General features: G+C 61.3%; 1 protein-coding gene across 5 annotated transcripts in view; it reads right to left on the bottom strand.

The window, feature by feature from the left end:
* The window catches only part of PDE4C (phosphodiesterase 4C), a 98,124-nt gene that overhangs the window by 13,921 nt on the left and 58,735 nt on the right, over positions 1-25,468 (bottom strand). For 3 of the 5 annotated variants that reach the window (XM_050934289.1, XM_050934290.1, XM_050934291.1), the window contains 5 exons: positions 7,618-7,809; positions 6,941-6,977; positions 6,101-6,174; positions 5,745-5,794; positions 2,918-3,030 (listed from right to left, as the gene is read on the bottom strand). In XM_050934289.1, the coding sequence (XP_050790246.1) occupies positions 2,918-3,030; positions 5,745-5,794; positions 6,101-6,174; positions 6,941-6,977; positions 7,618-7,809 (466 nt within the window). Of the gene's footprint in view, positions 1-2,917; positions 3,031-5,744; positions 5,795-6,100; positions 6,175-6,940; positions 6,978-7,617; positions 7,810-13,214; positions 13,800-25,468 lie in introns of those variants that run through there. The other 2 variants (XM_050934292.1, XM_050934293.1) reach the window with 2 other exon arrangements.

The raw sequence follows: 25,468 nt of genomic DNA, 5'->3' as shown, positions 1-25,468 counted from the left end.
GTGCCTGCAAGCTCTGCTGTAACCTGTGTTCCTGTTGTCCAATAAACCTTCTGTTTTACTGGCTGGCCAAGAGTCACTGTGGGTCCCAGGAAGAGGGGTGCAGGGCCGGACTCCCCCACACTCCGTGACACCCTGTTAGTCTGTATCAGCAAAAACAACAAGGAGCCTGATGGCACCTTAGAGACTAACACATTTATTTGGGCTGATGAAGTGGGTTCTAGCCCACGGAAGTTTATGGCCAAATAAATGTGTTAGTCTCTCAGGTGCCACAAGGACTCCTTGTTGTTTTTAGTGGGTCAATGGCTCTCAGCACCCCCCAAAGTACAAACTCTTCCAGTGCCCTGAGCAGAGGGCTGCCAGACTATGGGTACTGGAGCGACTCGCTGGGCGAAGGAATTCCTTTTACCAGGCCCTCGGCTCTTGGTGAGAGAGATGTGTGTATAGAACGCAGCCTGGGGCACAGTCTGTTCCCGGTTACACCCTGGCACCCCGTTCCATTTCTGTGCAGTGCATGTGTGTATTGGGGCTCCCCCCACAGGTCTGAACTATTCTAAGGAAGGCCCAGCCCACAGTTCTGAGCCACTTGGCAAGTCAAGCTCCTGAAAACAGAAATGAGCCGGAGAAGAAACCGAGGCGCAGATTGAGCTGTGAAGCACATGCTGCCGCAGCAACATCTGCACAACAACAGGAAGGAGGGAGCGGGTGACATGAGCCGAGAACTTGGCGCTGAATATACATGAGCGTTTCCGCTGCCTTCTATTGCGCTCCAAACGTTCGTCAGAGCGGAAGGACCAGGAACCAAATCGCTCGTGGGCTTGGCTTCTGCAAGAGCAATTGGCCAGGCAGGTCCCTCCGGAGGAGAGCAGGATTTTCCGCCTCATGAGTTCCAGGATGACAGTGGAGACAACAGTCAACCTTCTCCGGGCAGGACTAGGCAGCTTTCAGAGCACCTGAGCCCGGCTACGCACGTCAGAAGAATCTGAGCACCTCCCAAGTGTCCATGGGCCTATCTTCCCGGCCTCTCTGGAGGCAGGGCAGCATCATTGTTCCCATTCACAGGCGGTGAACTCAGGCACGGAGAGATCCAGGAAGTTGCCCAAAGTCACCCAGGGAGTCAGAGCGATAGCTGGGAACTGAGCCTAGCTCCCCCGACTCCCACAGCAGTGCCTTAGCCACGCGGCCACACTTCCTCCATTGCCGCCCTGGTGAATTCCAGTGCCGTTCTTGCCAGTGCTGACAAGGCCCTAGTGACTACGCACCAGCACCGTTCTGGTGCTCCCCTCTCTCCACAATGCAGGGGCAGCCCTTTGGCTCTTCCTGGGTTGCTCGGCACTCCCTGGTGACTGAGTGTGAAGGCCTGGCTGAAGCTGCAGGCTGAAGCTAGTGCCGAAGGCTGGGGTCTGTGCTGAGGTGGAGGCATTAGACCAGCACTCTAGGGGCTGGGCTGGCTCCCAACGTGTTGGTCTTAAGCTCTGAGCCCTCGCTCGATGGCTCGGGACCTGGTTCCCTGAGACACACTCTCCCTGTGCCAGGACACCACAGCTCAGACTAGCAGGGCCTAGAGCTGAGACCCCTTGCCAGAAAGGGCAGGGCATTCGCTCGGGTTTGGCACTCACTCCCTGTTTGGTTTGCCAGAGCCCAGGTTTAACCTTCCTGGCCCCCTGCACAGCCCAGATTCTCGCTGGCTGCTGCGGCGCGAGCGGGTTGGGGTGAGGCTGGGGGTATGGGCAGCCCTTGTGTGTTGAACCCGATGAGAAGGGCACCAGAGCCCACACAGTCAAAGTAAGAACCATAAATCTGACCACGCCCTAACGCCTCCCTCGGCCTGCCTGGGCCTGCAGCCAGTGAGTGGAGCAGCAATGCCCAGCCCTCCGAGTGGGGCTCACTGTCACAGAAGGACCCCATTAGTCATTGCCCCCCAAAGGGAAATCTGATCTGGAAGCGAAGAATGTGTTAGTGCAGAACCTGACTTGCCTCTCTCAGAGAAGAGCCCTGGAATGGGGAACGTAATTCCTGAGCTCAGGGTGCGATGGGAATCCCAGAGCTGGGCAAGTTGCTGCGCCTGCTGCTTGCTACTCTGGTCAAGGGCTGGGAAGCAGCCAGGAGCCCCCTGCGCTCCGCCCCAGAGGGAGCGCACCCCTGGCCACACACGGTGTCTGGTGGTGGAATGTTACCCACATGCCCCCATCCATACAGTGGAAGAGCACGCAACAGGAGGCAATGAGGCTGAGTACAGCGGTGGGGTGCGTCCAGTAGCATCACTGTCATGTGGGACAGTGTCTCTCTGCTCTGGGGTTGTGCAGCGCCCAGCGCAATGGGTTCTGGCCAGCAACTGGGGCACCTGGGCACTACTGTGACACACAGAGCAGCAGCAGGCACCTATGCTGAGTCGGGCCCTGCCCGCGGGAGTTGCCTGGAGCCAGGTTTCCAGAGGGCTACTCACCTGTAGCTGCCTTGGACTCTGCTGGAACTCAGCTACCAAACCCAGAGGTACCTAAACCAGCAGCTTCTGCTGACAGTGTTGGCCATAATCTGCCAAGCGCCCAGCGGCAGGTGCCAGCCCCACCATTCTGGTCTGGGGACCAGTTCCTAAAACTTCCCATGTCAGCTGGCTAGAGTGTTCTCCACCTCCTGTCCTGACCTGCTGTGTGCCATCGCTGTGTGTCAAACAGCTGCCACACTCCAGCTCAGAGCCGGTTGCATTCCTGGCAGGGGCAGAAGAGTGCAACCCCTGAGTCCAGGCTCTGCAGGATGAGGCTTGGCCCTGGGTCCTTGGGACTGTCCACCGGCTCTCTCTGCACAGCTGTGGCCCACAGGATGGCTGGGTGGGGGTTTATAGACAGGAGCAGCATCTCTGTTGCCTGTCAGCATCTGACAGGGATCGCAGGCTCCCACGAGGAGCTGCTACGTCTCTTACCTTGTTGGAGGCCATCTCACTGACAGAATGCCTGGTCTGCAGGGTCTCCAGCTGGTCCAAGCACCAGTCCAGCTCTTCCAGGGTCTCGATTGCCAGCTTCTGACAGGCATCCTCTGCGGACAGAGAAGTAGGTGGCATTGGGGAGGGTGCTTGCTGGCTGGCTGGCCGGAGGCCATGTCAGCACGCCCCAGGGGCTCAGCATCACGCCTGTGCCCCCTGGGCCATGCACTCCAGCTGCTCTGCTCCCAGCATTTAAAGCTTGGGCCCTGAGGTGCCTTCGCTTCACAGGCTGGTGCCCAGAGAGCGTAGCAGCCTGTAGCCCCGAAGTTCTCTCTCCCACTGCCTGGCCTGCTCTGCCCTGTCCAGCCGGAGCTGTGCTGCGCTCAGCCTGCCTGCCGGCCGCGTGTGACCAGAGGGGAAGCCGAGCCAGGGGTGCTCGCAGGGCCGACTCGTTACATAAAGCACAAATAGCAAATATCAGGTGGAAGTTGCAGCCATTTGTTGTGTTGCCATGGCGACAGCAGGAGGTTGAGCCTGATGGGTTCGGTGCCAAGGGAAGGTGCAGGACCGGGGCTGTGGGGCGATTTGGGGTCAAACATCACAATGATGTCCATAGGGGCTCGAGAAGGTAGCTCTGCTCCCCGGGCTGCAGCAGGCACAGGCTACCAGGTGATTCCTGCCCAGGGCCCAGACAATCACCTGGACTCAAACACCTGAGCTTGTGAGAGGCATCGTCCCTAGAACTGCCCTGGAGCTGCAGGGTGCCCAGAAGGGGGGCCAAGTGGGCCAGGCCCCGGACCCCACAGGGGCCCCCACAAGAATATAGTATTCTATAATATTGCAACTTATGGAAGGGGCCCCCGAAATTGCTTTGCCCCAGGCCCCCTGAATCCTCTGGGCGGCCCTGTGGAGCTGGGACTGCCTCAAGCCCCAGTGGGGCGGTGCCAGGACCCAGACACTGCTGTGAGCCTGTCCAGGAAGCTGACCCAGGCACCACTGCGGGGCCTGGTGGCACAGAGCTGAGGGGGAGCTGAACCCCAGCCCGGTGAGGGGAATTGCTGCACTTTCGCCCATGAAACAACAGGGTTTTCTAGGCCCACGGGCTGGTTTTTCCAAGCACTGGCCACACTGCACACCCCAGGAGTCAAGGGGAATGGTGTGGCTTGGCCAAGCTGCCCTTTCCTCTGGGCAGCAGGTATCGCAGGCCTGGCCCCTGGGGTGAATGTCCCTGGCCCGCTCGGCTAGCTAGGTTCTGAGGGCAGAGGGGATGTGATTGTCTGACCACCTGCCCTGAATTAAGGCCGGTTGGAGCCAGGCTCTAGCTTTCAGAAAAGCCATCCCTCTTGAGAAGGACCCCAGCACAGCCCATGGCTAATTCCGCTCAGTGCACCTTATTCCCAGTCTGAACTGAGCTAGCTGCAACTTCCACCACTGGATCTTGAGAGACTTGTGTCATCACAGTCCCCAGGCCAGCTCGAGTGTGCAAGGCTGCCCTGGCGTTGATGCCCAAGGCTCATGGGGCTGGGCCCCAAGTCCAGGCAGGAAGCCAACAGGCGCAGGCCCCCCTGCCAGGGTCGGGCCCTATACTGGGCCTTATGACCCTGCCCCAGACAGCAGCCCCACCTTATAGCAGAGATGTCCTGGGACACCCTTCTATCCTGCCACCAGGGAGGGCGATGCCCAGGCCCCCTGCCCTACCCAGTAAGGCCAGGCCAGCCTCAAGAAGTGCTCGGCCTTTCAACGGGGCACAGACTTCTGCAGGGCTGCCAGGCTCTGGGATAAGGGCGTTTATGCCCTGCTTCCACCCAAAGGCACCCAGGTTCCCCAGTGGCTGGCTGAGGGGTGCCCCTCTGGCCCCCACATGGCATCAGCACCCCCCATGCTCACACCCCAGGCTGAAGCCAGCTGCAGTTGGGTTTGTTTGTGTGTTGCGGGTTGGCTGGGGTCAGAGGAAGCAGGGGCAGGGCCCACCCAGCAGCCCAGCTGGAGGCGGCAGGCCTCCCGCCGGGGCTGGAACTCAGGCCTGGAGACACGAGCAGAGAGTTTTATTAATGGAACGTCTGACGTCAATAGGAGACTTTCCATCCTTGCTGCGGCATGAAGAGGAGCCAGTCAGGAGGGAGCAGGCGAAAACCCGACATGGATCAGGAGGGGCCGTGCCAGAGCCCCGGCACGCTCACCCCTTGGGGGACCGGGCTGGGGAGGGCGAGGGGAGCTTCATTCCCACATGCCTCTGGCCACGGGAGGCCCCATCTCCTGGAAGCTGCCATTGCAGCGCCTCATGGGGCGTGGCTCCCGGGGCCCATGACGGGGATGGTGCCAGTGACACTGTAAGGGGGGCCAGGCCTGACAGTGCCCCTGCTGCGTAGTTCAGAGACAGGTTGTACATGGCCCTGGAGCTCAGTTGGGCTATTTGCGGAGACCCAGGCCTGCGAGCTGGGAGCAAGTGGAGTTGCTTTGGGCGCCTGAGCAGATGACATGCCCACGTCCACTGTTCTCACCAGGCTGACGTCCCAGTACCAAGGCAAGCTGCAGCCCTGGCACTGAACAGCAGGCAGCTGCTCTGACATCCCAGCCTCAGGCTCAGCAGTGCAGGTGGGTGATGGCTGAGGCCGGAGAGTCACGTCCATCCTGCTGGGGAACCCAGGGCCTTGGCTCTGATGGGGCTGGGAGAGAGGGATCCTGGTGGGAGGGAATCCTAGGGAGGGTCCATCTCACCCTCCCCTGTCAGCTCCAACCAGCTGCTGCTGGCTGCCTCCATGCGAGCCGCCTGTACCCTGTGGCTGGGTCTGTCGCTGCAGTGAGCCTGGCCCCGCAGGGAACTTACCCGACAAGCTGGCCTTGCACACAGATGGCGGGTTGCTGCTAGACGTTCTCCTGCAAGACATGTGGGACAGGCAGCGGCTGAGCGTGGCACTGCTGGGGTGCACCTGACTCAAACACACAGTCTCCTCCCCAAGGCCAGCTCCCACCCCCGCATACACTGGGAAGCAGCTTCTGCTGTGTACAGGGGAATCAGATTCTCCCCTATCTCCCCTTCCCAGCCCATTGTCCCCAGGATCGTTTGCTCTGTGCTCTTGGATCTGGGGGATCCTCCCTACTTGCCCTTGGGACCTCGCCCCTTGGGATGGGCCCCCAGCATGCATGTTCGAAGTCCTCTGCTGCTGGCTGCTCCTCACTCACTTGCTAGCCACGCGGTCCTGCAGGTGCGTCAGCATGGCAAAGTTGCTCCGGACGGTGCGCAGGCTGGCCAGGACCTGTGGGAGAGGAACGCAGCTGCTGAGCACAAGTAGCACAAGAAAGATCCTGGGTGCAGGCCTGGGGCCAGACAGCTCAGCAGTACTCTGGGGGAGCTACACCCAAGAGCCCCATGGCTGGGAGCCTGGAATCGGAGACTTACCCTGGAATCAGAGCTCAGATTGGAATTCACAATCCGCCCCACACCAAGGCAGGAGCAGCAGCCCCTTATGAGGGAAGTGGGGGGTGCAGTGCCAGAGCTCACAGGCAGGATCTGCCCCAGGCCTGGGAGGTGGGTGGAGGCGGAGAGGACAGGGGATGTCCCAATGGCCTTTCTGAGCTCTGGAAGCGTGTGCCAGGATGGGGGGTGGAGGAGAAGCTGGTGTTTGGATGGGGTGGGTGTATGCTCTGTGCTGTGCCCGTCATTCTGTCCTGTCTGTCTGGACACTCCCTTCCCAGAATGCCGGACTCAGCGACTGGGACCCATTATGCAGGAGGCAGTTTTCCCTAGTGGGAGCTGTTCAACACAGGGACGGACGTTTGCTGTGTGTTTGTGCAGTGTCTGGCATACCGGTGCCCCAAGCTGCCTGGCCTCCAGGCACACGTGTCTATGGGAGTGTAGGGGGCCAGTACGGTGGCGGTAAGACGTGGAGGGTGCTGGATGGAGATGGGCCTGTCTGTAGGGAGCATGGGGTTTGCACTTGGCTTAGATCCAACTCCAGAGCGATTCCCAACTGCCCCAGCTTCAGGCCAGGCCGGGCGAGCCAGGGCAGAAGAGACCCCTACCTGCGCGAAGGGTGTGACGATCATGTCTTCTCCATGCCTGCAAGGGCAAAACGGCACATGAGGCCCCAAGTGGGCAGTGAGGGAGGGGCTAGGCAGGCACCCCATGCACAGGGCTTGCCCAGGGCCTGGGCACCACAAATTAGGGGGTAAGTGAGGTGCTGGCATGGAACCACCCTCTGCCCAGGACAGGTTCCACTCTAATCAAGGGAGACCAGCCATGCGAGCTGCGAGTCTGGGGTGCCCAGCTGGGGCTGGCCTGGCTGCTGAGCAGGCCCAAGCTGTGGTGCCTGGCCCCTGAGTTACGCTGGTACTCCTTGGCACGATGCCCCCGAGCAATGTAATTCCAGCTCCCGCTGTGCCCTAGCCCTGTTCCACAGCTACAGCCTGGTGCCCCGGTGTCTCTGCTCCCTTCAGCACCTGGCCCACACTGCTGAGCTCCCCTTCCATCTCCAGAGGACGAGGGCACCAGACCTGACGATTTCAGCTTTGTCTGGCTGGACTAAAGACAGACAGACTGATTCCCTGTGGGCACAGGGCCCACACAAGGGCTAGGGCCTGCTCCAGTCTCGCTTTGGCCCTTGGCTGGGTATCTTGGCCTGCCAGCCCAGGGCAAATTCCCTGCAGCGAGGCACCGTCCCAGAGGGGCTGCACGGGGCCGAGGCAGGGCTAGTGCTTACAGGTCGCTGGCGATGGAGGAGTTCCGGGACATGGCTTTGGGAGACAGATCATAGTCGCTGTCGGAGCGGTAGAGGAAGGACTCCCGCCGCTGGCTGTGAGACACGTTCCCCTGCAGGACCAGCCCGGAGCCAGGGCTGGCTTGGAGGTCCAGCGGGCTCCTCCCCGATGAAAGGCCATTTTCAATGTCAAAGCTGCAGAGAGAGGGAAGGAGGAAATGCTCAGGAGAGGGGAGGCGGAGAGCCAGAGCCTGCCGTGGGCCCACACCGCCTTGCCCCTTGCGGGCTGCTCTAGGACGCTCCTGGCTAATTTCTCCCAGCTCTGAACCCCGCTCAATGCACACGGGGCCAGGCCAGGAGCCGGAGGAAGGGGAGGGAACGCAGGCACAGGCTGTGCTGCGCAGGCCAGTGAAAATCCTGATAAGGGGCAGGGAAAGGGGTTTCTGAACAGCTACAGCCCAGACTCCAACGTCACTCTGCAATCAGGGTACAGGGCTGTGGGGCAGACCCAGCCTTGCCCCACAAGCAGCCAGGGAGGCTGGGGTGACTGTCACAACGCCTGCTTGCTGCTGGCTCTGTGGGTGATACCCCCATGGTGGGAGACCCCCATGGCAATGAGATGCTGTGGGCCAGGGCCGGCTTTATGAACTGCGGGGCCCAATTCAAATACCCAGAGGCAGTCTGGGGCTTCAGCAGCACTGAAGGACCCTCCGCCGCTGAAATGCCGCCGAAGACCCCTGGAGCGGACCCTCCACCGCCAAAATGCTGCCGAAGACCCCCGGAGCAGACCCCCCATCGCCAAAATGCTGCCAAAGACCCCTGGAGCAGACCCCCTGCCACCAGGTGAGTAAAAAAAGATTTAAAAGGTGCCGAAGGCATGGGGCCCTGGCACAGGGCCCTCTTAGGCGCGGGGTCCAATTCCAGGGAATCGGGGGGATCGGCCTAAAGCCGGCCCTGCTGTGGCCAGCCCTAGCTCTCGAGTGTAACCCTACAATTGCAGAGCACCCCGGTTTGTCACACCTCTACTCCACCCCAGCACGCCCAGCCCCACACCTGCGTCCCAGCACCCACAGCACTGCAGCATAAGGCCCAGACACATGGGGCTAAGAGCTCCAGGCCCAGCCCCCTGCAGTGCCCCATCTACCCCCTACCCCCCATAGCACTGCAACCCCCCAGCCCTACTGCCACTGGTCCATCTCTGGGCCCTCTAGGGCAGGGCAGGTATCCTGCCCATCTCACGCGGTGGGATCTGCTCTGGCAGAGGAAACGGATTATTCTCATCCAAAGGGAGTGGGGTCCTGGCTGTGGGAGCAGCAGTGGGGTGGGAGCAGATCTGGACCATGCAGTGATGCTGGGGGACGGTGCCAAGGCATGTGCCTTGCTGAATGGGCATGTTCTTACAGGCCTGGCCCCCGGGCCTGCTACGTGCTGCTCCCCCCTGCCTGAGCCTCATCTACTCGGATTCCTGCACTCGGCCAGCAGACAGCACAACTGCCACCCCCTAGCGCAGAGCTATGAGCTGTGCTGAGGCAGCTCAGGCTGGTGGGGAGGCCAGGAAGGGCTCCATGCAGCCAGACACAGCTTTCGTCTAGTGCACGTGTAGCAAGAGGGAATGAAATGCAGTCAAGTGCACAGAGCAGGGGCCTGGAAGCCAGGACTCCTGGGTCCTATTGCAAGCTCTACCACTGACTCGCTAGGCCGCCTTCTGCCTCAGTTTCCCTGCTTGTGTAACAGAGGTAGTGATATTCACCCACCACTCATGAACAAGCCCCCTCCAGAAGGCAGCTCTCCAAGGGCCCAGTCCAAATCCCGCTCCATGGAGACACTCCCGGCAGCCCTGCAGGCTGGGCACCAGGCCCCTACGATCCCCGCTAGGGACAGCTGCCAAGAGCCAGACTCTGTGGACGGTGCAGGGACCTGATCCACAGGTCACCACGAATTAGGGGCTCAGTGCTGCTAGCTCCGGCTCTGGCCCCGCTTGATCAAAGGCAGTGGCCCTGGTAGTGCTGCCCAAGCCGCACCACTGAACCAACACATCCCCCAGTGCTGGAGCCACCTGCAGCAGCTGAGCCGACCTTGGGAAGAAGAGGTCAGCGCAGCCGAATGCTGCTCTAACAGCTGCTCAATAGGATTTTCCAGCAGCAGCTGCTGCCCCCACTTTGGGATGGAAAAGAAGCCCCCTGTTCCCATCCCAGAGCGGCTAATCAGGGCACTTGTCTCCTTCCCTGCAGGAAGGTCACAGCCGGGGCGGGGAAGGGAGCAATGGGCTTGGCTGAACCATGGACCATCCAGAGGGCTGGTTCACTGGGATTTGTAGGAACCTGTGTGTCTGTTGCAGACCCCACACTGGCTGTCCAAGGAGAGGCAGAGAGCCGGGCAGCAGCTCCCCCTTGGTAATGTGGGACAAACTCTCCAGGGAGCTGGTGAGTTCCGGCTGGGTTTGGTTTGGCTCAGCCCTGAGGCCAGGGTACTGGGCTCTAGCCTGTTTGCAGCCTGCCCAGCTCAGATTTGCCCGGCAATGAAAACAGCCCTTCAACGCTCCCATAAATATTAACAGCCATCCCTGGTCTGGCTCCCTTCTCAGCCCAGCACCATACAGCGCCTGGCACACCTTTGTAGAACTACAGAGAGATCCTGAAACAGGCCGGCAGCCTTCCTGGCACCCACCCCCTGCACAGCATGGCCCCTCCACGGAGCTTGGTGACCAAGGGGGGCCGAACCGTCCAGCTGGGCCTCTCTCCTGCTACTGCTCCCTGGGACCAAGAGCTGTGGGACAGGTTAGTCTGCTGCAGTTTCTGGCATTCACAGGTTTTTTCAGCTATGCCAAGTCCCCGAGCTCTCACTCAGTCCTACTCGCTAACATCTCAGTGCTGGGAAGCACGTCCCCACCTTCCTTACCATCACCCCGTTACTCTCAACACATCCCCCAGGCAAGCCCCACTCCAGTTCTCATGCTCGGGTGGAACCCACCATTGTTTATGGCTCTAGCTGCATATGGAAACGCAGCCCCCGCTGGGGAGCTGAGCCGGGAACCATCCCCACCCTCTCGACAGTGCAATGCCAAGGCCCGAGGCTTCTTTTCAGCAGCACGGCCATTTTCTGGACCCTGACAACGGAGTTATTTGCTTTGGCTTGCTTTTGGCCAGCTGCTTGTGCTCCTTGCAGGACGCCTGCCCCCTCCAAGTGGATGCTGGGAGGTGGAACAGCACGGCAGTGTGGAATGGGAGATGGAGGGGGCCCCAGGATGGGCTGAGAATTGCTGAGGAGCAGTGGGGGAGTCAAGGAGCAGCAGAAGAGAAGGCCCAGCTCCTGCTCTGCCGGCGATACAGAATTTACTGATTTGTCAATGGAAAAAGCCCTTGACTCCATCGCTTCCACAAAGCAATAGCAGCTCGGGGAGTGTGCTGATAAGATTTGCAGCTGAGCCCCAGCTGGGAGGGGTTGCAAGCACTTGGGAGGACAGGGTTACAATTCAAAACGACTTGGAGAAATTGAAGATTTGGTCTGAATTCAACAAGATGAAATTCAGTGAAGACAAGTGCCAAGTGCGTCACTTAGGAAGGAAAAATCAAATGCACAGCTACAACCTGGGGCATATCTGGTTAGGTGGGAGCGCTGCTGAAAAGGATCCGGGAGTTACAGCAGACCACAAATGAATGAGAGTCAACAATATGATGCAGCTGCAAAAAAGGCTGATCTTTTGGGGTGTATTAACAGGCGAGATGGGAGGTCATTATCCCGCTCTGCTGGGCTCTGGCGAGGCCTCAGCTGAGTCTTGTGTCCAGTTCTGGGTGCTGCGCTTTAGGAAAGATGTGGACAAACTGGAGAGAGTCCAGAGAAGAACAACAAAACTGCTAAAGTTTAGAAAACCTGATCGGTGAGGAAAGGTTACAAAACGAGGCAGGTTTGGTCTGGAGAAGAGCAGGCCGAGGGGGGACCTGTTGACAGTCTGCAAATCCGAGAAGGGCTGAACTAACGAGGATGTGGCCAATGGATCTGCGTGTCCACTGCAGATTGGGGCTCAGGCTGCAGCCCAAGAGATTTAGCTTAGAAATGAGAAAACGCTTTCTAAGGCCAGGAGCTGAGCCCTGGAACAGGCTCCCCAGGGAGGTGGTGGAATCCCCGACTCCGGAGGGTTTTAGGACCAGGCTGGACAAGCCCGTCAGGGCGGGTCTGGGTTAACTTGGTCCAGGCTCCGTACAGGGGGCTGGGCTCGGTGATCTCTCGAGTCGCTCCCAGCCCGAGGTTGCTCTGATGCTATGAAGGGACAGGTGCAGGACTTGCAGCCCCAATCGGCGCCCCATGCCAGCCGAGCTGTACTGGGCGGGCTGGGACGGGAGCTGGGCATGTGTCTGGGGGGGGGGCCCTGCCACTCGCAGCACATACAGAAATGACAGTAGCTCTAATGAGACTCTCCTCTGCCAGAGCACACACATCCCCTCGGGTGACAAGCCCCACAGGTGCCAGGGCGTGTCAGAGAGACACTGGCAGGAGAAAGCCACCGCATGGCCTGCCCTCCCCCGCCCATGGTGCTGACCCATAGGGCGGACTGGAGGTGCCATTTCACTTTATTCCAGTCCTATAGATAGCACAGGGGGAAATCTGGGCTCTGTCCCCCGTGGAGACATTCGCCTGATGGGAGCGTGCCCCTAGGTGAAGGCATAACCCCACCTGCCCTCCCCAGCAACCTGGCTTCCCATGGCTCAGAGACATGGCTGGACCTTCAGTCCCGGCCTCCTCAGAGGTGTGCAGTGCTGGACTCCATGGCACAGGCCCAGCGTGCCCCTGTCCAGCACACTGATCACGCCTGGGAATCCTCTGCCACTAATGGGGCCTCCATCCAGGCCCCGCTCCCCGCCCCGCCCCGGCTCCCTTCAGCCTGCAGCGTTCCCACAGCGCTAGCCAGGGGCATGCGGAAAGGCAGCCAGCACGTCCCAGCAACCAGTCGCAGGATGTGGGGCTGTCAGGGGTTGGGCTTTGCTGCAGCTCGGGTGGGAAAGGCCAGGGAGGCCATGTGCCCATGCCCGCTGGTTGTTTTCCAGGGCTGTAAACGTGCCCAGACGCCCTGCTCTCGCTCCACCCAGCAACCACTGCCCTGCCTCTCCACCCCCTACAAAGGAACCTTCCTCCTCTCTGCAGCAGCATGTCTCCCTACCCCCCCCCCCGACCCGCCCCACACTCCAGGTCACACCTGGCTGGGGGAGCTGGGTGCAGAGCCCTCGACACATGTTACCCCCTGCGTCTTCTCCCCTCCGAACGCGCCCAGAGCCCGCTAAAGGGCAGCCCGCACCCACTCTGCTTCCCTGCCCCACCAGTCCCAGGAGGGGCTGGAGTGAGGGCTTGTCCCCAGCAGAGCCTGAAGGAGCCACTGGGGTTGGAGCCCCTGGCATTACAGGGTGTGCCGAGGCAGCAGGCTCCAGCCCCAAAGCCAACAAGCAGTGGGGTCCCCAGGTTGGTTCTTTCACACCCAGCCCATCGCTGGAGCCTGCACTAAGGTCTGTGGGTGGCAGTGCTGGCAGCCAGCGCCCGAGCTGGGCTGGCCCTGGGATTTGACCCCTTCCATTGGAGAGCAGTGGCCACACGGCAAGTGGCGCAGTTACCGTCTGTGCTTCTGCACGATGTCGATGGGCCGGTTGACGGCGCGGGGCGAGCCGGCCAGGTAGCCGTTGCAGACCATAAGAGCACAATCTGCCAGGGCCACGGAGCCACAGCTTGTGGGCAGGCTCATCCTGTCCCGTGCCCTCCAGCTCTCTCATGCCAGTAGGCCCAGGCCCCTCCACACCTGCAGGGAGGGCGAGTCTTCTACTCCAGCGAGCTCAGCGTGGGGGCCTGGCCCGAGAGTCCCATGGGCCGCCCTGCGGCACCGCTATCACTGCATCCACGGCCAGCTCCCCACAGCGCCGTCCGCTGCACCCCAAGGTCTAGGGGGCTCTGTGGAGATGCAGCCCAGGGTGGGCTTGGCATGGGCACCTCACCATGCTGCGCCCAGCTTTCCTCTGCCTCTCTGCTCCCACGAAGCGGCTCCACACAGCCATGGCTGGCTCTCCCTGCATGTCCCCTCTCCACGCTGCCTGCTCCTGGCCAAGGTGCCGGCTCCCCCAGGCCGGCTGCAGGCTCAGATGCATCCCCCCTTCTCCCTCTGGTGGCGGCTTGGCTTTGCCTTGCTCTGCCCCAGAAGTTCCTTCCCCCTGCCAGCAACCGGCACAGGACCCTCTGCGAGCCCAGCTCGCCAGCTCCACCGTGATGTCACTGGGGGGAGGAGGGAGGGGCCAGCTGGCATGTTCAGCTCTCTGCAAATATTTCCCTTTAACCCCTTCCAGCCCAGCATGTGCCCTGTTGGCTCCTGCCCACGGCCTCTCCCTGGCATGCCCCGGGGCACGGCTGGCACAGGCTGCCTCGTGCCCCAGGAACCAGTGTGCCGGGGTGCAGGCAGCAGAGCTGGCAGCTGGGCAGACCCACTCTTGGAACCAGCAGGCAAGGAGTTAACACAAGACCTAGGATGGCCCCCTGGTGAAGCAGGGTAGCTGGGGCCGTGCTGGGGACATGGGAGCTGGATACCACCAGGCAGTAGGGTCATGACATAGTGGTTCCAGGCATGGCAGCCTTCTTGCCCCAGTGACCGTGACAGGCAAATCCATCTCCCCCAGGCGTGTGCCCACGGTCCGTGTCTGGACACGGATGTGGGGCTCCAGGGGACTACAGGCAGGATTTCACACCCCCACCTGGGGTGAGACAGCACTACCCCAGCCCTTTGCTCAAAGCCCCAGATTCCCCCCCTCCCTTCCCCAGAGCCGCAGCTGAGCCTGTCCAGGAATGGGAAGTGATGCTCAGCCCCGCTCTCCAGCCCCCATCCGAGACCCTCGCCGCATGGGACACATTTCCCATCACTCCCCGACCGAGGCAGGGCTGTGAGCTCCAGGAGGCAAATGGGGAACTGAAGCACAGACAGAATCAGCAGCTGGCCCACGCTCACAGAGAAGGGCTCTGCGCCCACTCTCTCGAGTCCCACGCAGGGCCCTACGTGCCGGCCAGCCAGCCTCTCACCCCTCTGCCCTGCTGGGCTCCCTGTATGGTGCTTTGCAGACCCAAAGGGCTGCTCCTTTACCACTCCACAGCAGCGGAAGCGGGCTAACGCTGCTTAGGGTGGGGGGACTGTTCCCATGAAGTGACGGGGTGATGCTGAGCTGGGGGGGGTCTGATATGGAGCAGTGTCCTGGGGCCGTGGTCAGACAGCACCCTTGGCACAGTGCAGAATGGTGCTTCCAAGCCCCATGGCCTTTCTCTGGCATTTCACACAGACATAAGTCTGGATTCTGCTGATGTTTCCAATGGTCCTTCAGCATGAGTGAGTGGGTGGACCCCAGCCTAGCACCTGATGACCTGGGTCCAAGTCCCTGCTCTGCCTGGGACCCTGGGTGCTGTGCTTCAGTTCCCATCTGCCCAGGGGGTAACAGCCTGGCCCTGCCTCCCCAGGGGCTGGAAGGATAAACACAGGGAAGACCGTGAGACTGTAGCAGCAGCACCCCCCAGCCTGGCCTCAGGTTGCTCGTGGTGCCTGGGGCTGATCACCTGTCCACATCCTCCCGCAGGGCAAATGGCCGGCCAGCTAGCCCAGGTGCACAGTTCTGGAGCCGGGCCACAGGGCACAAAGCAATTCTTTAGGCAAAACCACCCAAAGAAAGCAGCTCCTCTGCCCACCCTGGGCTTGGCTCTCAGGCTTTCCCTGTAGGAGCCCAGCTCCTCAGGTCTGAGGGACTGAGCATCCTCAGCCCTTCCTAGAACTCAGCTGGGTCGGGTCAATGAGCAGGGCTGGCCGGCCCATAAAGACTTCCCCTTAACTCCCCTTTCCAGTCAGCCTAGGAGCCATCTGTCACTCCAGCGGGTCAAACGGGCAGACAGAAATGGTGTGGAATTTAATGAGCTGAACTGGGGTTTTTAATGGTCACGTGCTGCCGGGGCATCAGCTTCACGACTCACGGGAAAGGCTGCATCTCCAGCAGTGCAGCATCGCATTCGCACCACACTGGGGCCCTGGGTCAAAGGAAACAGTGTCCCCAGCTGACGCACCAACACCACTTTCTGCAGAACCTGAGTGCTCTGGGGGAGTCTCCTCCCCTTGGCCTGGCTAGCGGCTGCTCAGCTAGTGAGCTCTGATCGGCCCAGGCACAAGCCAGCAGAGCTGCAGGGCTGTCAGCTAACGGGTTTGTTTAGCTTTTCCTGCATGTCTCTGAATTCCCTTATGTCTGTGGACAAAATAAAGTATCATAAGGAAAACCAAATGCAGACAGGTGCAGACAAACCCCAAGGGACGCCCAGAGCAGAGGGGCCTGAGAGCCCCTCTCCAGCTCACAGCTTGTGCCTTTGCCCATGGCCCATTCTGCTCCCCCGTCACAGACACACACAGCTCCTGGCATGGACGCTGCCTGGGATGTTTCCAGCCAAGAAGCCAGGGCAGAGTCTAGGCTCTGAGCAAAATCCAGCCCTGTAATATTTGCTCCAAGTGGCTTGGTCCCTCCCACAGGCCAGAAGCCAGCAGTGGGGCAGAGGAGTGGGACTGTATTTGATTTGAAGACTTCTAACCTCCCAAACCATGTGTAGGTGCAAAAACCAACCCCCACCCTGGCTGGGTGTTACCCCCGCTCTAGTTCAGCACAGAGAGTATTTAATCTATGCACAGCTGCCTTTGACACTGCTACCATTTCCACATCCAGTGTGAATGGTCTGGCAAGGAGGAGGGGGCATCCCCTGTCCTGTGCCCATCCAGACTCTGGGAGCAGCTCCTGGTCCCAGCAGACCCCTCCTGACAGCCTTTCTGCAGACGTTTCTGGAATGCCAGGCAGACTCCTGCGTGCCTGATGCTCTCAGCAGAACACACAGTGCTGGCAAGGCAGGATGGCGTGCGCCTCCGTCGAGGAATGGAGCTGGCACGAGCCCCTGGACCAGCATGGGTTTGACTGGAGCGGCATGTTTACCAACGAACACTGGGCACAGACAGTCTTCCCGCCCGGGAAAGGGAGCTGCAGGCGCTCTGAGAAATAGACCGAGGGCTGTCTGGATTCACACTGCAAATAAAGGGGTGTTCGTAACCCACGTGAGCTAACTCAGGTTAGAACAGCAGGGAAAACACGGCACCTCAGCTGTCCCCTTGGGTGAGCAGCTGGAGTTAATCAGAGCAGCTCCAGGGGCTGACACACGTCAAATTGCAGCGTAGCTCATGGGGTTATAAACACGACTTTTATTTGCAGTGTGGACATTGCAGACTGTGCTCCTGCTAGAGCCCCCAAGCCAGGCTGCTCTTTGTGGTATCTGACTGCACCCCCACTCAGTGCGTCCCCAGGGCTGCCCCACAGCCACGCACTCAGTGGGGCGGAGTGCGTGCAAGGGGGTTAGTTCTGAGCTCGTTCTCCTTTCTCCAGCAGTGGAAGAGACTTGGGGCCACAGAGTCATGCCAAGCACCTTCCACCAGCATGAAAGGCGAGCTAAGGACCCACAGCCTGGCCTTGTGCGACGGGGAAGCCATCCCCATGGCCTGTGCTCCACCAGAGCTCGCACAGGTCCCACCAGGCGCCTCTCCCCGCCTGCCCCTTCTCCAGCTGGTTTCCAAGCCACCGCTGTGACAGAAACGGGGCCGCTCAGAACCGCGCTCAGGGAAAACGTCAGGAAGGTTTCCTGGCCTGGCCCAGAACCCCTGTGGCTCTCACTTTCCCATCTGCTTCCTGGCAGATCCTGGCCTGGCTTCCATTTCCATGATGTCGTGAGAAAGTGTGTGGCCCCAGGACATGGCCGAGGGAGCAGAGTAAGGAGGAAAGCCACCTGGCCGGGGGAATCCCAGGGGCAGTGGCGGGTCCTCACACTGGCCCTGGGACGGCTATTCTGGCAAGTCACTTTCCTGCATGCCCATGTCCCCCCCGTGCCACAAGGCTGATGGGGAACCACAGTGCCAAGGGTAAAGACTGCAGCCCTTGGGCTTGTAGCAGCATCCTGGACCCAGAGCTGAGCTCACCCTGCAGGGAGCTTCTCATCTGGAGCTCACCCCAGGCCAGACCTGGTCCGGTTCTCACTGCCAGAGCGACATCCCCTGCCCGTGCTGCCCAGCCTCACACAGAGGGTAGCCACGGTGGCTGGGGGGTAATGCAGGCTCCCCGCACTGCCCATCCCAGCTGCAGGCCGGATCCCAGCTGCCCTGGTGCTGGGTGGACGTGCGTCACTGGAGCGGCTCCCAAATCAATTCAAGCATCGATCCACCCGGCCGTGCTGAGATGCGACCTTCAGTGACCTCCATGAGCCAGCCGGCCCCAGACACACAGCCAGGGGCGGGGGGTGCTGAAGAGGCTCCATGCAGCTTTCATCTGCCTTGTTCTGAAGGCAATTAGAGCCAGGACCCAGGTGGCCCCTGCCCCTCGCAGGAAGCCCATGGGGGCAGCAGGCCAAGCGGGAGAGCTTTCCCTGGCGAATGGGCTCCCATGCTCTGCTCTCCACACAGTCCCAGCCAGTACCCGATGGAGGTGGCTCTTGGGTCTCATAGTGCCCATCTCTCCCCCTGGGGCCAATGGGATCCTTACAAGACATCTCCAGGACGGGGGCTCCGAGCACTTTTCTGGGGAGACGATTCCCCTGGCTCATACATCCTGCTGGCAGGGCGTCTTCCTTGGTACTTGTCACTCCAGTTCCTCGCCCTACGCCCTGGGTCTGTCCCACTCGTCCTGGAGCTGGCCTGGGATGGGGCTGTCCTGGCCCAACAGTGTGAGGCCAGCAGGTGCCTGGCCGGGCTGCACAGGAAGGTTTTTCCTCCCCTAAATACATGAGAGCTCGGAGCAAACCACCAACCCCCCGTGCTCTCCTGGTCCACTGAACTGTCTGATTTCAGAACATCGAGACTTTGCACTTATGCAGACACAGGCCTGCAGCCCAGCGTCCCCAGTGCTTCATTCGTTCATTCAGCAGCTCTCCTGAGTGAAGCAGAGCGGTTCAGATCTGCAGCAGAGCTGGGAACCCGGGAGTCCGGACTGCTTGCTAGAGCAGCCTGGGTGCAGGGTGGGGGTGTCCCATGGGGCTTTGCAGTGTGCAGGTGACGCCGTGGGAGAGAGGGGGTGTTACTAGAGACCGATTTCCACAGCTGCCTCAGGTGCCAGAGTGCGTCGCAGAGAGCCCCGGAGCTGCTGCAGCTGGGGCTCTATGGTAGCTGATTTGGCTCACCCCTGCTCCGTCCCAGGGCCCTGGGCCTCCCGCACACAGATGGGCTGGGAGGACAGGGACCCTGAACGTCACCCCCCCGTCTCCCCCACCCCATGGGAACCATCCCTTGACCCCCCTTTCCCTCCCGTTTGTACCCCATGCAGGAGTGCCTGCGGACGGGGGGGCAGCTGTCTGGCAGCATCCTCCTGGGAGCCAGATGCAGGTGCCAGCAGCTCTAGTAACTTCAGCCACCCCTGAGCCGAGTGGCCTGAAGCCCAGAAAGATGAGCCACACCCCCGCCCAGAGGGACCCAGGACAGCAAACGTGAGGCAGGGAAGAATGAGGGTTCGGGGGGCCCTTTCCGACATGCCTGTGAAGCCCTGGGAGGACGGGAGAGGGTGTTTGCCTTGCCCCAGCAGCAGCCAGCAGGTGGTCCCGGGTTTGTTCCAGGCTCCCGGACAGGATGACCAGACAGAAAATGTGAAAAATCGGGACAGGGGGTGGGGGTTAGTAGGAGCCTATATAAGAAAAAGCCCCAAAAATCGGGACTGTCCCTATAAAATCGGGACATCTGGTTACCCTACCTCTGGATGAAATGGCTCTGTAACATTTTGTGTGTCCTCCCAACACGGCCACTTGCCATGACGGCGGAACAAGAAGTGCCTCATAGTTTGCAGCCTGGTTCCGGGCCAAGAGAAACTGCTGTATTCGCTCCTAAATAGGAAATTCTGGCTCCCAAGGGCGAGCAGGGCAGGCGCCACTGGTCTCCATCAGTCAGGGGCAGCTCTCGGCCGCATCTGCCAGGCTGCCTCACAGCCCTGGGCAAGAAAACCGAGCCAGGCCATGCTGGGCAGCCCCTGCTGAGAGACGTAGCTCACCCTTTAGCAGCCCCCTCCCCATTCACTCCTCAGCATCCTGGCCCAGCATCGGGACGATGCCCACGGACCCTGTCCCCTCTCCGGCAGGATCCCCAGGTCCCTGGGGGACTGAGGCTTCGTAGCCCCTCCAGGCCGGTCCTTGACACAGCCAAGCTCCCAAGCAGATGGCCGGACTGCGAGGGGAGAGACTGAGGGGAAAGAGAAGCCAGGCCACATGATTGCGGCAGGTGGGCGCTCAGGCCCCGCACCGGGGTAAGACCAGGCAGGTGTTGATCCTTGAGGCTGTAGATGTGCAAAAGGAATGTGCTGGGGCCAGGTCACAAGCACCTAATGAACATGCTCCTCCGATGCCCCCCAATGCCCTCCCCTACTTCCGGCTCAGACTCAGCCCCAGCACACAGAACCCCTGTGTGAAACGCGCTGCAAGGGGAAGCGCGTCCGGGCCATGGGCAGGCGAACAGCTCGTGCGATTCACAGTGTGTCAGAGCCCAAAGCAACACAGGAGATTGACCCAATAGCCCAGGCTTGGCAGGGAGATCAGTGAGTGTGGGCAGCTGGGGCTGTGCCCAGAGCCCTGGCAAAGGAGGTCACTGCATGCCAACGGCTACTGTGCCTGCAAACCCCCAGCTGGCAAGCTATTCTCCAGCCAGAGGAAAATGCTCTGCCACATCCCCTGCACCAGTGCCCCTGGCTTGGCAGAATGGCCCCAGGTGCATGGACCCTTCTGGAGACAGGCTTGCAGCAGCCTGCTTGTTCCCTGTGGAAGGAGACGTTCTCTGTGTATGTCAATGGGAGCTCAGATTTCCTTGTCACGCTCGTGATATTTGGTGCCTCCCTGGCTGCCCCCGCTGCTGGAGTCAGGGGATTGGGGTGGGGGAGTCTCTCGCTGAAGAAAGAACAAGAAATTTCTCCTCCTCCTGGTTGTCGAGCAAAGTTTGAAGTTGTGGCCCGGGGGCGATGCAGACGCTCAGAGACAGGTGAAGACTGATCTGTCCAATGCTCCCAGCTCTGGGGCCGGACTCGTGATCTGTGGGGTGGAGTGTCCAGACCCCATTCTCTCCTCCTGCTGCCCGGCTGCGCTGTGGGCTCCCAGCCAGCACAGCACAGCAAGCAATCGGGCGAGACAGCGGAGAGGCCGAAGTGGCACCGTTATCTCGTCTGCACCATTCTCTCTCACTGGATCTGACCTGATCCTGCAGGACTCAGCCCTCCCCTCCTGTGGGACTGTTTCAAGCTCTGCCGAGCTCCATGGAGCGGGGCTGATTGCAGCCACCATTCGTGCTGTGGGTGCCCAGCCAGGACTCCACATCCCTGGCCTCCAGCTGGAGCCGGCCACAGCCCTGGTGTTATTTCGCCATGGCTTTGCTTTACTGATAGGCAGGTACTTTAAAAGCCAAAGGTCTCAGTGCCCCTTACCACCTGCCATGGTGTCACAGAGGGAGCTCAGCGGTGCTGCCAACAGAGTTCTTGCTCTGTGTCCTGCGTCCCATCTACACGGCCTGCGAGCTCCAGCAGCAAGGCCCCGCCCCGGCCCAAGAGCCACCTGAGCCGGGCCCCGCGAGGCATTTGGGGCACTGGGAGCTGTCCAGGGCAGAGCTGGTCCAGAGAACGACTACTGGATGCAACGGCTGGAGCTGCCCAGGAACCATTGGGCACCTCCTGTCCAGAGCGACGTAGGGCTTGGGATCTCCCATTGCACCTCCTGTGGGACGGGTTCCTCTCTCAGCAGGAGTTTGTCCGTCGGCCTGTCCATCCGAGAGGCTGCTCCCCACCTAACTCCTCATGCCCAGGCTGGTAAAGTGCCCCCTGGCCTGGGGTTCCCAGCTCTCCCTACCCAGGGCCTGGTGTGCAGGAGCGGAGCACCCACTGCCCCCAGGGAAGACCAACAGGCTGCAGGTGGCTCAGCACCACTGGAGTCAGGCCCAAGGGGCAGCATCCAGCAGCTCCCACTCAGAGCCACGGAGAAGCCCCCGTCCCCGAGAGCAAGAATTTCTTGGAAGACTTGGTCCTAGGAGAGTGATGCTGAGGGCCCAGCAGGAACAGCTGTGCTGCGTTGGGACAGTGCACGGCCCAGCAATGCAGGCTAGAGCCCTGGCTGTTTGGGTGCAGGAATGCACCACAGACCAGCAGCCCCAGGGAATAGGCTGCAACGACACTGTGACCCCTGACATCAAGCGTGGGGCAGGGCTGGACCTGCACAGGGGAGCCTCCTCAGATTTTAGTGCTGGGTCTCTGGCTGGCTTCGCTTCCTAGCAGTGCAGCAACGGCATTCCCACAAGATCCCCAAATCTTCATTCATTCCAAGGGCCTGGGCCCTCCTCTCCAAACGAAGTGCCTAACGAGAGAGACCGTGCACCAGCTGCATGAGCACCTCAGCTGAAAAAAAGCCACAGGGCCCAGACCTGCAAAGAGCCTGAGCCAAGTCCTGCCATGTCCTCGTGTGGGCCGAGCCCTGAGTGGGGACAGGCCGCTAAAAGAGTAGGGACCTCCACTCACCGTAGCCACACAGGAGCCGTCAGCACCGGCATCCAGAGCCGGGGACTGGTAGCCATTTCCACTGTGAATAGTCAGGGCCCCTGCTGTGGGCAGAGAGCACAGGGAGGAAGGGGCTGGTGTGGCATGGAGTGGGTTGCCTGGCATCTGTTTAGCCAGGGCTGGGCTGGTGGCACTCAGGCTGCTGCCAGCCAGTTCCCAGCTGCCAGCAGAGAGGCCATGGTCAGGTGCCAGTGGGGATTCACCGTATTCAGGGCTTGCTGCTGGGATCCTGGCAGGGACCTTGCTCCCGGGGAGGGTGCTGGGGGAGAGCAGGGCCAGTTGTGGCGGAGGCTTTGCCATGTGCCCTGCTGCCCCTAGGAGCCCCGAGCCCCTGAAGCAGCAAGTGCCACCCAACGAGCAGGGCCCTCACTTCAGGGCAGGTTCAGCACCCATGTCTGCGAGGTGCCCCATGTGCTGAAGAGCCCGCCTGGCCATGCCATGACCTGGCCACCAGTCTGGGTGTCTGTCAGAACTCCTGGATTCTGTTCCCAATTCTGCTACTGACATGCTGCATGCCAGCAGCAGGGGCAGACCCCCAGTGTAAAACTGGAGCAAAGGGGACTGACCCACGGCTGGGCCAAGGGGGGCCAGTTATTCTTTCAAAAACCCAGGTAAGGTTAGCAGGAAACCAGTGCAACCCCAAAGAATGTGGTGCAGACCGGAGCCACTAGGTGTCAGCACAGACAGGCCAACGGAGAGGTTGGCCCAGCTTGGGGAGCCCGGGGCGCCCACCGGCCGTGCTGCAGAGGTGCCAGGGGCACGCTGGGGCCCAGCACACTCGGGTCTCAGCACCGTGCCTTTCTCAGGAGACTAGTGACTGAATTCAAACAGATTTTCTGTCCCACGCGAGCTCCTTTGATGCTCACTGGCAGTCTGCACCCTGGGCCGGCCGGCCGGCCTGGGAGGTTTGTTTCCTCTATAAATAGCTCTTGTTGCCATTGCAAAGGGCTCAGCTGCTCACGTCCTGCACCGGAGGCAGGGCAGCCCTGTGACCCCGTGCGAGAGGACCTACTGGGCCAGCTCTGGGGCCCTCATTCCTGCAGGAGGGGCTGCGTGCACCCCGCCCCCTAGCTCAGGGAGTTGTGGGGAAAGAGAAATCCCAGGAATGGAATGGTGCTGCCAGCATCACACGCTGCCTTACACAGCCTGTCTGGAAATGTCACCGGGATTGCGGGCCGGCACCAGGCAGCATCTGCAGAGCAGTGGCCCAGGAGTGCAGCCCGCCACACGGCTTGTTCCATGTCCACTCACCAGGCCAACCCCTGCCTCACATGGGCAGATGCAGCTGGCCCCTCCCCCCCCATAGCTGGGCCCCTGCCAGGTGGGTGCAGTGGCCTTGGGAGAACAATGCCCACTGCTGCCTGGCATCCACCATGTACCAATGCCCCTCCCAGAGCACTTGCCACCTGCCCCTCCAGACTCTGTGTGGGACATGCCAGTGGGCAGCGCAAGCAGGGGAGTGGCCAGGGTCAAAGGCCCGCACGTCCCCTGTGCTGACATGCAGGCAGCACACGGAGGGCCCAGCTGGTGGGCAGCCTGTCCACACGCTTAGCAGCACCAAGCCCCTGGGCAGGGTCACCAAGTGCCCAGGCCAGTGTGCAAAGCTGGAGCATTTGCAGCTCGCACCCTCCAGCCTGGGCGGCACAGCTCTGCTCAGGCCTGGGCTCTTGGCAGGTGCAGGTGGGAGCTGAGCGAAAGCAGAGCTGGGGCATCAATGAACCCCCAGCCTTGCTGCATCCAGGGCTGCTGGCTCCTGCGGTGCTGGCAGGAGTGGGGCTGGGCATGCTGGGGGCAGGGCAGATGATGGGGAAATGGGTGGAGTCCCAGGGCTCCCTGCAGGTGCGTAAGGAGAGGTGCAGATTGGCTCCTGTTGGCAGGACCCAGCAGCAGGTGCCTGTGGCATGACTGGGGGGAAGGGGGCAGAGGATGAGTCTGCTGCTTGTTTTCCTCTCTCTGTCGTAACAAACACCCTTTCTATTTACATTCCCACAACTGCAGCCCAGCTCCCAGACAGCCCAGGTCCTCCCAGATCCCCAGCACCCTCCATCCATGCGGCCCTTCATCCCTGGCCCCAGGCCTCTGCCAGGTGGAGTATGGAAGTAGTAGGAAGTAATTGGCCAGGCCAGGCAAATACAGGCCCTTCAGCCAGCAGGAGGCTGGATTGGGACCTTCCCCGGTTTGCAAAAGTGGGTAGAGGGCTCGATCCCCCAGAGCCAGAGCTGCCTGGCCTGGCCTGGCCTGAGCCAGCTTTCCCCACTCAGCTCCTCCTGGCTCCATGGCTCAGCCCAGCGTCCCTATGCATCTGGCCTGCTGCCTACTGGGGGCTGGGCAGGGGGAACCCTCCAGCCCCGTGCCAGGGTTCCTGGCCTCAGAGCTGCTTTTGCTCAGGGCTGCAGGGTCCGAGCAGGGTTGAGGCCAGCTCTGCATGAGCCTCCCACGGTGCAGCCGGGGAGAAGGACCAGCAGCAGGGAGCAGCCCCACACACCTGGCCTGAAGGCACCTACCGAGCACCCGCTAAAGACAGTGCTTGTTTGGGGAACCATCTCTGGGCCCCTCCTGGCATCAGCCACAAACACCCCAAGTTCTCTGCTCTTGTCAGCACCCATCCATGGCTGGTACCTTGTGTCACCCACATAACGTGCAGAGCTGGGCTGGGGTCAGGGAGGCGGGGAAGGGAAGTGCCCCAGGCCACAGAGACAGGCCTAACTGCCCAGCTCATCTGCAGGCACCTCTCAAAGTCTCCCAGTGAGTTCAGGTCTCAGCACCTTGTGAGCTGCCAACCCTGGAACCAGCCCGGCAGCAGCCTCTGCACACCACCCTGCACTGGCCACCCTGCCCTGCCCGGCGGTGCAGCCCCCTTACCTGCCCAGCCCAGCTCCACCCTGCACTGGCCACCCTGCCCTGCCCGGTGGTGCAGCCCCCTTACCTGCCCAGCCCAGCTCCACCCTGCACTGGCCACCCTGCCCTGCCCGGCGGTGCAGCCCCCTTACCTGCCCAGCCCAGCTCCACCCTGCACTGGCCACCCTGCCCTGCCCGGCGGTGCAGCCCCCTTACCTGCCCAGCCCAGCCCAGCTCCACCCTGCACTGGCCACCCTGCCCTGCCCGGCGGTGCAGGCCCCTTACCTGCCCAGCCCAGCCCAGCTCCACCCTGCCCAGCCCTGCCCTGCCTTGCCCGGCGGTGCAGCCCCTGTACCTGCCCAGCTCGGCTCCACCCTGCCCAGCCCTGCCCAGCGGTGGGCGGCCCCCCTACCTGCCCTGCCCTGCCC

Source organism: Gopherus flavomarginatus, chromosome 24, assembly GCF_025201925.1.
Source record: "Gopherus flavomarginatus isolate rGopFla2 chromosome 24, rGopFla2.mat.asm, whole genome shotgun sequence".
Taxonomy (NCBI): domain Eukaryota; kingdom Metazoa; phylum Chordata; order Testudines; family Testudinidae; genus Gopherus; species Gopherus flavomarginatus.
This window is presented reverse-complemented; position numbering and strand designations above follow the sequence as displayed.